At 43.6% G+C, this 12419-nt stretch overlaps 1 protein-coding gene and 1 long non-coding RNA gene across 8 annotated transcripts in view; one reads left to right on the forward strand and one right to left on the reverse strand.

Annotated features, from left to right (window-relative positions):
* Positions 1–12419, reverse strand: part of LSAMP (limbic system associated membrane protein) — a 1003852-nt gene that overhangs the window by 103059 nt on the left and 888374 nt on the right. For all 7 annotated transcript variants that reach the window (XM_064644403.1, XM_064644400.1, XM_064644401.1 and 4 more), the window contains one exon: positions 11133–11258. In XM_064644403.1, coding sequence (XP_064500473.1) covers positions 11133–11258 — 126 coding nt within the window. The remainder of the gene's footprint in view (positions 1–11132; positions 11259–12419) is intronic.
* LOC135409196 (uncharacterized) overlaps positions 1–12419 on the forward strand; it is a 35282-nt gene that overhangs the window by 7338 nt on the left and 15525 nt on the right. The window contains exon 2 of the long non-coding RNA XR_010428087.1: positions 4148–4732. This is a non-coding gene — a long non-coding RNA (uncharacterized LOC135409196). The remainder of the gene's footprint in view (positions 1–4147; positions 4733–12419) is intronic.

Genomic DNA, 12419 nt, shown 5'->3' on the forward strand with positions numbered 1-12419 from the left:
CCCCAACTCCCTTAAAACCTCTGCTTTGGGCATGAACTCCAAGACCCATCCCTTGCATGGAGTGAATTGGCTCTCCATAGGTCTGCATTTCACTCAAGTGAAATGAAGCTCCAGGCATCCAAGATGGAGCTTGCAGGAGGAGTATCTAGGAAACATTAGCTTCTCTGTGTTGCCTCTTGGAAAGCTCCCAAGAGCTACAAGGAATCCTCCTCACAGAAGTCAAATGGTTGTAGTTCTCCCCACAGAAAATGGGGGCACTTAGAATTTCACAGTGCAAGGAACATCTACATATATATGGCCTGATTTCCTTCTACAATAGCAGCCTCTTCCCTGTACTGGGTCTGCCTGAAATGGAGTTCATTTTTCCCACAGCAGATCTCATAGCACTGTGCTTTGCATTAGGAGCTAGAAAGGTGTGGATAACACACACCAGCGTTTTGGCTACTGGTGAGGAGCACTGGCACAGCATCAAGGCTGTCTCGCCAACATTTCCTCCTCACCAGTATGCTAAGGGTAAGTGAAATCTTGGAAGGGGACACAGCCAGGACAACTGAGCCAAACTGACCAAAGGAATATTCCATACCATATGGCATTTGCTCAGCAATAAAAGCTAAGAGAAATGGGTAGGGGCATTCATTATTATGATGTTTGTCTTCTGGAGAAACCAATACGTGTGCTACAGCCCTGCTTCCTGGGAAGAGGCTGAACATCGCCTGTTGGTGGCAAGCAGAGAGTGAAAATAAATATTTTGTTTTCCTTTGCTTCTGTGAGTGGCCTTTGCTTTTGCTTTATTAAACTGCCTTTATCTTGACCCACAAGCTTTTTCCATCTTATTTTCTCCCCCCATTCTGCTGAGGAGGTGAGTGATGGAGCGGCTTGGTGGACATCTGGCATCCAGCCAAGGTCAACCCACCACATACCCAAAGCCTAACAGTCAGCACAAATTAACTTCAGGTCCCTTGGGCAGAAGGAAAGATAGAAGCAGGAACCAATTATTTATTTGCTTGGAAGATACCCAAGTACAGCAGAGATAAATGCAATAGATACAAGTGAGCACGAGAGGCTGGAGTTACAGAGTTTGGAGCCTGACCTGATCTTCTGCAGCTCAGGGAACTTCTGAAGTTTTGTCTCCTAGCATGACTGACTTCAAAAATACTAATTCTCTGTCCCTGTCATGCAGCTATACTTTAGGTACAGGCAGGCTTTGGACAGAACCATGCCACACAGCCAAAGGATGGTAGGTACTCTGCTCTCATTTTTCATGCTTACTGCTATGTTTCACAGTTCTACCTTTAAGGTGGAAAATGCAAGCCTTTGAGGTTGGTGAATAAGGCTGGTAAACATCAAAATGCTGCACATTTTGTGCAGTAAAATGGATGGACAGACACCAGCTTGGGCAACATACAAAGGAGCACACAGTAAAATGCTCACAAATAACGCATACAGCAGTGTGCACCTGCATACTCAGGCAGCTTTTACAAATGTACAGGCTGCACAGCAGGTAAGGATGGTGGTAATGACATATGGTGACCATTACAGTGCTTGTAATTAGATGATCCTGCCAGCAGTTCTCAGCCAGGCACGTATGACAGGGCAGTGACCCACAGGCACTCTTATGAGGAGCCTAAGAAACCCCTGGGAGGCCGCATCGCTCTTCCCTCTGCCTACCCCAGACTGCAGCCATCTCATCTCCCATTGGTGCCTTTCCTGGGACGCAAGACAGAACAAGGTGTGGGCTCTATGAGTATGCTCTAAAGTGTGCCATAGATACAGTCCCGTCCTCACTCCATGACCCTTCCAATCTGCCACAGCCCTCAGTCGATACAACAACTGAAATCTCTCATAATCAATGTCTTTCCCAGGTCATCAATACCTCCATTACACTTTTCTTGCTTGCAGCTTGTGCTGATCCTTTGGCAGGATATGCTTATCTTTACAACGGCTCAAGTCACTCCAAACTGGGCGTGAAATTCAAAGGCTGCATCAGAGAGCAGCTCTTGCTTTCCTGGATTGGGACTCACCAATCCCTCCCAGCCCCCCTGCTTTGCTCCCGTGCTGCAGTAACACTGCGGTGGGCACTCACTGTGAGTTTATGAGAAAGGATGATTTGTTCAGCCAGTGCATGAAAGAATGCAGAGTACATGAGAAGAGTCATATTTTTCAGGTGCTGTTCAGAAAGAAAGAGTATCTGAAGAAGAAATAAGAAAGAAAATGAGAATCATAAGAAAGAAATAAGAACAAAGCTTTTGAACATGCACCTCCACCCCCAAAAATAAAATCCCTGAATCATGTTTTTGGTCTCTCATGTTTTTCTTCAGACAGGAAAGGGGAGGATGTTCTGAAGACACATTTCTGAAATGCTCAGAAAGGAGGCTGAGGAAGAAAACAGAACACGAGTGTTCACCAGGGCCTATCGCAGCCTTATGTTACCAAAATAGCTCACTGCCTTCAGCTGGGAGACTCCCATTTTCACTACAGCTGAATTCAGACCTGGGAGAAAAGCTCCACACCACAGGAGGCTGAGTGACCTCTGACCTTGCTGTAGTTGTAATGGCAAGCAGGTTCAGGATGTCTTGCCCCTAAAGCTGGCTTTTTCTTTGCCCTAGGTCTATCTCTGTATACAGGAGATTCTTGCAAATAATCCTGCTTCTCCCTACACTCCTCTGTTCTCTCTCTCACTATTTTCCAGCTATCACTAGAGCTGAAATATAGAAGCCATGCAGCTTCATCAGTGAGATCGGCATGGGGGTGGAAGCAGAGGCAAGAGACAGTTAGATAATTGTGCAAGAGATGCTTTGGTGGTGAAGGGGTGAAGCCTTTGGGGCTGTACAGGAAACTCCCTCCAGACATCAGTGTCCTGGCAGGACCCATGTGCTGCAGAAGATGCTGTCCTCCATGCTCACTGGGGTCCTCAGAAGAGAGAAGACAATAGGTCTGGCTCCAGTGTAGAATATACCAGACACTGAAGTCAGTGAAGCCATTGAGAGCAGCTGTAGTCACATAACAGCATAATAACAAAATGGTGAAGTCTCTTTCTTTAAATTAAAAAAAAAAAAAAGAAGCAAGGACCAGCTATAAGCTACTACTTTAACTTTCTCTTTTTATTAGTTTGTCTCTCTCCTACTGTGAAGAGAAAGTGAGAAATATGCTTGCCTAAAGTAAAACTACTTATAGATTACAGCTACAAGGGAAAAAAAAATGCAGCCTCTCCATTTTCTTCTTAAGGCTACTTTCTTAAGGATGTTTGAATTGAAAGTATTCAATTTAACATGCTATGAAATTTTTCTCTCTTTAATTCACACTCAACCTTCTCTGCATCTTTACAAGCACATTTAAATTTTCAGATGCAAACTACAGCTGCAAATATGGAGTTGCCAGTGGGGAATATGACCTCCAGATGGCAGAGTGAATGGGACCCAGTCCTAAAATATTTGCCCTTTACCCCTGTGAACCCAGAGAAGCTCTATCACCAAACGAGCAGCTCCAAGCACGAAAGACCCACAGCAGACTCATGAGTTCAGATCACTAGAGGGAGACACAGTAACACACACACATCCCATCAGTGTCTTGCACTCAATAACAATCTGTTTTGCTGTAGTTGACTATACAGGTATAGGACAATTGAGCACAAGAGTGCTCAATGGCATGTCTGGAGCACAAGAAAGGCTGGCAGAGAAGGAGGGCAAGGTAGACTCCATCTACAATGCTAAGAATGGCAGGCCTAGCAGATCTCTCCTCTTTTAATTCTAATCAGGACAAAAAAGTACTGATAATGGGTTTGGGATGGTGGGAAAGACAGAGAATTGGTAAGGTTCAGTAACCTGCTGCTGAGATCTGACTTGTGGCAGTGTATGGCACTTCCTTTTTCTGTCATCATTAATTATGGAAGATTTTGAATTCTCATGTTCTGGGGTACTCAGTTTTCACTCCCACATCTAGCCCTCCGGGATCCTTCAAGACTGGCTGATGGAGGTAGGGGAGGGAAAGCAACTAGCTATTCCTGAATGACCTTACCAAACAGCCCATTGAGAAGCACTAACCTTCAAGGCAGAGATACAGCACTAATCTTGAGGGCAGACTGTACAGCACTGCACAGACAGCAGTATTACAGCATGCAATGAGCTGAAAAAATTCTGCTTTTCTGTAGGTGAAGGAAAGTTTTCATATGGACACCATCCAGCTCAGCCTTTAAAATGCCATGGAAAAGACTTTACCAGCATGACCGACTAGAATTGGTATCCATCTGGGAGAAGGAAAAAAGGAAGTAACTCTATCCAGACTCCAACTTGCTGTAAAGAGCAACATTATTATGTGGCAGGAAGGCCACTAACTGGGTACACAACTGCCACATCTTGCCAGCAACAGCACAGAAAATTTTGCCAGAGGTGGAGCAGCCAAGCACTCCACATGTTCCCCTCCAACCACTGCTGAAACAGCAGAGTAAATTTCCTCTACACAGCAGCTGTATTTGCTTGTTCCCCAGAAACGCCAAAATAATCATGAGGCTTTGCTCTCCCTCTATGACCTGGGACAGGAGAGAGAAATCAAAGCTGTTAAAAAAATGTATGTTTCATGCATCAACAGTGATTGTACTGAAACAGCATCACAGACCACAGTAACCAAATGGGGCATTACTACAACAGGAGTGATCTCCATGCAGTGTATGTGTCTCTGGGTGTAGAAGGAAGAAAGCAAAATGAAAGAGCACCTTCTCAACCTAAGTTTGTTACAGGTGAGGAAGGAGGTGGGGGATCTGGATTGTGGGCACTAAGAAAAGCAGACTTCTAAAAATATAAGAAATGTGGAGCAAGTGTAAGTGGGAAGCAAATAGAGGTTGAAACAACTTTGGATGCCTTCTGGAGAAGACCTGAAAAAGTTGAAAGTTTGGCTTGTTTCCCAGGCTCTTTGTGAGCCAGCATCCTCTTCCTTTTTTTTTTTATGTTGGATAAGATGAAGACTAGATCAAGAGAGAAAAAGACATCTCAGAAAGTGTGCTAAAACAAACTAGGAGTGTTTAAGAGGCAAATGAAAGGTCTCTGTGGAAGATGAGACCACATTTTTACCAGAGAGTATTTTGAGGATGCAAGAAAAAAAAAAGGAGGAAAAGGAGACCTGGTTAAAAAATCATCAGTTGCCCGCCCAACATTCTAAAATGCAGGGTCAAACAAATACCTTCTGAATCTTAAACTTCCTGATGAGGCAGAGACAGTTACGTGGGGAGAAGGTTGTGACATGAGAAGAGCTGGCACAATAACTCCACAAAACCCCCACCAAATGCAAACAAAAAACCTCACCCTTAGCCTCTCAAAACAACACTCCTCTCCACAACTGTTTTACTGAGGTTTTTAGGAATGCAGCAGAGAAGTGAGAAAAATCCAAACTGTTTAGATAACCAGAAAATCCACTTCCCACTCATCACTACCTATTACCCACAGGGTTGACTTTTGGTGACTCTGGATGAGGGTTTTCTGTTTGTTACTTTCTGTGGTCATAAACTGGCTTTTCCTGTGCTACTTCAAAGCGAAGTAGCAAGGCTTTGGACTTAGCAATGAAAAGCAAGCAAACACAGGACATAATGATCAAAGTTGCCCAGTGTGAATGATATGGCCTTCTTAAATCTCATACTTTCAGAAAGCTCTCTGTCTCTGCTTCCTTCAGCGCTCAGTTTTCAGCTCTACAGGGAGACTGGCATGCACTGAAGGAAGATACACAAGTGAGCGGGGGTGTGAGATAATCTGTCTCTTTCACTTTAGGTCTTATCCTGATCTCTGAGCCCCAAAGCATGAAGTTTAACATCCTTTTCAATATTTTTATTGTGAATAACAAGAATATCCAGATTTGTTCACATTATCCTCAGGAATACATAAGCTGTTTGAGTCTTGCCAAGTTCTCATCTTTAAATAACTTTCCGTGGCAATGAGTTCTACAGCTGTTTATAAACATTTTATACATATACCATCTCAATTACACAGAGCATGCAGGCACATTTCTGTATTCTCTATCCCTTCTAAACTTCCCAGGCTATGGCAAATTCTCTAAGGCTCAATGAGAATTTTTTTTTCTAGCATCCTCTAGGGAGAATCAGAGTGGCATATTTGACAAGCCTTCCCATCTCCTTCATTTTATGCTGTGACATGAAACTTGGGTGTTGCAATCAGTACTTATCTGCTTTGCTCTAGACTGGTTCTTATGCTGTGATTACCACTGTAATAACTAAGCTCCTTTTTCTGACCCAAAGTGGGTATCTTTAGACTGTCAGGTGGAATTTGGGAGAATCCAGACTGTTCTCTTCTCCATCAAGCAGCCTTGACAGGCTGAAGCCAAGGAAGTTGGATCAAGAATGAGGTACCTAGTGGTTTTATACAGGTTTCACATTCTCTAGGAAAATGGAATTGCTTGCTCCTCAGCTGGTTGAGCCCAATCAGTAAAAGCCTCAATTGTTCAACTTTCATCAATATAGCTTTGTCTCCCTGCCACTGCCTGTCAGGTCATCATCAACATGGATACCAACACCATGGCACTTGGCACAGCACCCATGAGCAAGGCCCTCAAGAAGGTTTCAACCACATGGTTTGTGGTAGAAGAGCAGAAATGTGAATGGGTCTACTCCTGTGAGCTTGAGTACAAGCTCCTCAGGACAGGAGCTGCCTTTTTCTTTTTCTTCTACATTTGTCTGCCCATACACAGCAAAAGGATTGGCAGTGAGATCTCTGGTAATGTAAAGACCTTGCAACAACTCTCCATGTTCATATTGCTGCTAACTCAATTCCCAAGAGGCCACTCTTTAGGGCTTCCGTTGAGAGGAAGTTTATTGATAAGAATATGAACATACATGAATCTTTACTTTCCCCAGAAAGCTCTTTTTTCAGTCAACCAGGCATCTAGTATGGCTCTAAATAAGACAGAGGGATGAGCAGTGATAAATTATCAAGTCTCTGGACTGTGATCTCAGCATCTTATGGGTAGGGAGAAGTCACATTATCCTGAATAAAAATAAGTCAATAAAGACATGAAGTAAAACTGAGATGAGCTCAAAAGCAGGCACTGGCTGCCATGTCTAATCTACCTTATTGGATCTTTTTCTTGGCTGTGTTAGTTTTTCTCTTTGTGCATGGTACAAAGAAAACAGAGCACCTGCTAACATACCTAGCCATAGATGGGTAGGCTGCCTGGGGTAGCCTGCACAGACCATGTCAGTGTGATAAATGATACATGGTCCTGTGCTTGGACCTTGTCCAGACTGTGGCACAGCTACTGGATATTTGAGGTTATTGTATTCCGTGAGGAAAATATAATCTATGCCTTTGTGAACCATGGATCAGGCAGGTTATGATTTAATATTAAGGAGACTGAAACAATAGGGTACCACCCACTATTTGTACAAAGAGTCTGGGTTTTATCCCTTTCAAGAGATGAGAGACTACAGCATATTCCCTAGTGAAGAATTTCTAATGCTGACAATTGCTAACTCATACAGTTTGTAAAGGACATCATCAGTACTCATCCCCACTCTAACTGAACAAATCCCAGTTTCCTGACAAATCCAGTTCAGAGCGCTGCTACAATCTTTGCCATGGATTACCATCACAAACAGGGACGGCAAAAGTCATAGGGCATGGCAGGCTCAACAAGCCTGCACTATGTCCTGAATCACAGGAAAGGGATCAGACTATGAGCAGGGAGGGATGTGTTGGCCTGCTGGAAGCTGCAGGTCAGCAATCCCAGAAAAGTGCTCTGCTGTCTGGAGCTGAAGAGCTAATCACAGAATCATCGAATCATAGAATCAGCCAGGCTGGAAAGGACCTCCGAGATCAAGTCCAACCTTTGATCCACTACCACTGTGGTTACTAATGAAGCTGTATGTGCTCCCAGACAATGTCTATTAAATTATCCACAACTATTTAGACCAGGTTGCCAATGTCCTACAGAACAGTAGCCTGTCAGATAAGAAAGGAAAGGGTCTGCGTGACTCTCTCCACCTGCTCTGTCAAAATGCAATCAGTCAATCATCTGAAGAGGAATGGGAGAGGAGAGCAAGGACTTGCATCATTCCAAAGAATGTCATTCCTGCTTTCAGCAAATTAAAGCTGATCTGTATTGTCATTTGCCATTGGAATTATTAAGGTTTTTTTTTCCCTTTACCTGCCTTCCTCCTAAGGTGTCAGTGCTACAGTCACACTTTACTATCTCACAGGCTTAGGTGAGGGTTTTTTCCTGGGGCTGCTTCAGGGCTTGGGGACTTATAATTGATGTGAGAAAAATGCCTGGTTCAACTGTTCACTGAAGGACCAGCAAAGGAAAGGACATAGCATTTTATAAATATTTTTTTTTAACTTCCCAGATAGGAAGATGAGTAGGCTATGATCACAGAATTTAAATGAACATGCATTCCTGCCTTCTCTGCATAAGTAGAAGCACTGCTTTCCCTTTGCATTTGTATCTTCCACTTCACAGCCAAAAAGAAATAAATCATTTCTGTGATCCTAACTCGGGTAATTAGCCAACAAACACTATTGACTAAGTCAATGAATGAAAGAAACAGTGGACAAAGTTGCTAATGAACTCCTTGAGGAGAGTGCACAGTGAGAAAGTAATTTGGCCTTCTCGCCCCCCAATATGGGTTTAATTTCACTACCTGTCCATTCAAAATCTCCCACACAAGCTCAATAACACTCTTATCTTCCAGTTCTGCAGTCACGAGTTTAACCATGAAAAAAATCAGAGAGAGATATATTTTAAAAAACCTTTACAATGATCTAAAATAGCTCTTTGATGCATAGCAGATGTCTTCTTCAAAACTTGCATAAACGGAGCCAAAATGCCTTGCAGTTTTGGAAAAGGGAGATTCCAAGATAAGATGCATTTCCAACTGCAGCAGCTCTGGAATAGATATGGAATTTATATTAATTGTCAACCTCAAGGAAAACACTTTAAAGAAGGCCTTCACTCGCCCATTTTGGGACAAATGTCTCACTGGGCTACATGCTGCTCAAAGACCTGATGTCTGCCTGAAAGTAGTTCCTCTGTATCTGTAAAAGGTAGCACATGGGTTCAGGTGGGGAAAAAGAGAGAGAACAACAATCAGTGAGACAGTGAGGTGACAGACTGAGGACTGCCTGCCCTTCACTGTAACCCCTAGGTCATTACAAAGGGGGTGCTTGGCAGGCTTCACTGTAGGGAGGAAGACTGAGGAGAGGTTGGAAGGAAGTCAGTGAAATGGTGCTGAAGGAGGCTCTGAAACACACAGTATGGGAGAAAAAATGTGAAGGGACATGCTGGAAAACTGAACAACAAATCCAGGCAATCTGACTCTGGAGTTAAAGTGGGGATGGGGTTCTCCAGTTCTGTTGCTCACCAGACAGGATAGCCAAAATGAAGATTTGTTCTGAGGAGACTTATATAAAAAGGAGAAAAGAAGTCTGTATCTGATACAATGGAGTAGGTGGTACAATTGAAAAAAAAATCACAAAGCACCAACAGCCAAAGTGATGAGTCAGGACAAGAATCTTCTTACTGCTTTGAACAATGTATCTCATGTGTACCAGGTCTTAGTTTTCACGAAGATTTAAACTAGCATTCTTGGAACACCCTTAACTCAGACAATATTAGGCTGTGCTCATAGAATAGCTAGGGAATATCTTCTACTTGAATACAGAAAGAGATAGAGAACTGAAAGACTGATGCAGAAGTAAGATGAAAGATTTGATCTGAAATAAAACTTAGGAACAGAAATAACAGAGGTAGAAGGCTCTATATACATATTTAAAGATGAAAAAAATAGGATCCATTTTCCTATAAATGCAAATGGCACCATCATGCTTAATGCTGAAAAAAGCAGAAGAGGAAAGTCAGGTAGTGATGGAACACAGAGGAGTAGTGTTCCTCTCATCGGCTCTGCTCCTTCCACCTCTTCCAGGCATTCTTTCCCCATCTTCCTTCTTTTGACATTGCAAGAAATGGGCCAGAAATACAAACTGCATATCTGCCTTTCATATGCATGAAACGCCAGAAGGACTTTGGGTTGGCTGAAGGGACAAGACAGGAAATCTGAGTAACCCCAACCTGAACCACAAGTTCCAAATCCGAGGGGTTCCGGATGCAGCCCTAGGATTAAGCTCTCTTCCAACGTGTCATTCTACCTTTCTCTCTCAGACCTTCTTTCTGAAACACTCTCCTCTTTTCTGGCTGCTGAACTGCAGTAGATACTTGACTATCTGTAGCACATGCAGAATGTTTGTACTCTGCCTACCTCAAATCCTCTTTAACCCTTTACAATATATGGGAGTATCACAGGATACCATTCACATAGAGCTAATCAATGCTTTCCCCATGCATTTCAGATGAAAGAATATCTGACAGCAAAAGAAATCAGTTAAAGAGTTCTCTCCCCAAAGTACATGAAACAGAGGAAGAGAAACCCACCTCTTGTTCTCATCCTACTGATAAATCTTCAGGGGGTGAGGTTTCCTTGCAACCCAAGCTGCTAACCCCACAGAGTCTGACTACTGAAAGGATATTCTCCTTCCAAGCTTGTTACGTCCTTGAGCATGGAAGGCACAGTTAGATAGCAGAACAAAGATGATGAGTTCTCCTTTATTCTGTCTCCATCCTGCTCTTCACTCACCTTGAGGATCAAATGCCTTCTTTACTCACCTCACAAGACACAAGACAACTGTCTGCCAAAGTGCAGCGTAATATGAAATCATCTGTGCCACTGTTTGTCTCTCTCTTTTAAGGCAAATCAGTAGGAAGCAAACTCTTTTATGTAGTATCTCAACAGAAATCCTTTCCCCTCGGTCTGGCACCAGGAGCATTTTTTCTCCACCACTGTGCTGTGCATTACCAGCAGTAGAGACTGGGACAACTCAATGAAGACCAAAGCTAAATAGAATTACAGGTCCAGTTCTGTAGAGCATCTACTGAAGTAATTTCATTTGTTCACTTGGAAAACCTGTTTATTGTGCCTGGGAAATCACAACTCAAAACAAGTTATGAAGTGCATTTAAGATTCTTGCCACTTTTCTACAGCTGCCTGTATTGCTACTGAAATTTTCTTTTGATGCTGGAAGAGAAGGAAACTACTGAACAGTTCACAAATCATCAGCACAGTCAAGTCCAGTTGGATCTCTTACCTGTTGGGGTGAGGTGCCTCCAGGTGATGACAGGCTCAGGACGCCCATTTGCCAGGCAAACCAGGGTCACGTTGCTGCCCTCATTCACGGTGATGTCTGAGGAGATATTGGAGATCTTTGGTGGAACTGTGAAGACAAAAGAAAGTTGGACGTTGTTAGATGAAGAATTATGGAAGGCAGCCTTTCTGGCTTATTAAACTACCTATCTATTAAGCAGAGCCCTGTCACAGGTTGCACTCCTCATTACTACCTGGGTTTCTGAAATCACACCAGAACAGTATGTACCGCTGTTTCAAGTTCTGCAGTTCGAAATGGCCTTTTGCTGTAACTGCAATGCTTTGTGTTTGAACAGGTTAGGAGGTCTTCATAAAACAACCTCTAAGAATGTGCCTGCCTGTCCCAAGGCTGCATGGAAGGAGCCAGGAGGCTCCAAGCACCATCCCAGCTCATTTTTACACTCCAAACAGTCCCAGACAGAGTTCTACATCCTCCTGCAGAATGCAAGGCCTCAAGGCACTGACTCAGAGGGTGCAGTAGTTACTGCTACCTCCCATGGGCAGATAGGACCCATGCTGCTAGCCAGCACACTGCTCTTCTGTTCACATAACCAAATGCTCACTGGGAACTGAACTAGAGAGTCCATAAGCTTCTTCCTGTAGAGACTGTGCAGTGGCATGAGAAGCAAGGATGTGCACCATAGCTAATGGGATTTTCTACAGTGGCAACAGCAGGAAAGTTTCTGTGACATCTTTCAGCCAATAGAGATGCCCCATGGGCTACCTGCAGTAGGTAGCTTCTGGATGACTGCACCTCACACAGCACAGCACCAAAAGCACAGTAGGGTCTCTAAAATTCACTAGACCAGCCATTGCTTGGGCATTCAGGATCCCTAAAGACCTTCCAGGCTAGCTGAGTTTGTGTCACAGGACCAGAGTGACCATGCAGGGACCTGAACACATCCAGGTGTGGAGTATGTCAGCTGTTGTAGTCTCTCCTCTCCCATATCCATGTCTTTCTTCCATGCTTCAAACTGCAGAGGTAGTGAGGGAGTTTGACTAAAAAGGAATCTTCTAATTTTTTTTAAAATATATTTTCAGCTTCCAAATTTGTGTGTAGCGAGGAATGAAACAACATCATTTTCTGCTTTGCTTACCACGGAGTAAACAGACAACAGCCTCCCCTTCCCCCTCCCTGGCAGGAGTGCCTGATGGTCCTTTTGAGGCAAAGCCTATAAGCTAGGTGGGGAAAAGGAAATGAAGCCTGAAGAGAGCAACTCACTACTTCCAG

Source organism: Pseudopipra pipra, chromosome 2, assembly GCF_036250125.1.
Source record: "Pseudopipra pipra isolate bDixPip1 chromosome 2, bDixPip1.hap1, whole genome shotgun sequence".
Classification (NCBI taxonomy): Eukaryota; Metazoa; Chordata; class Aves; order Passeriformes; family Pipridae; genus Pseudopipra; species Pseudopipra pipra.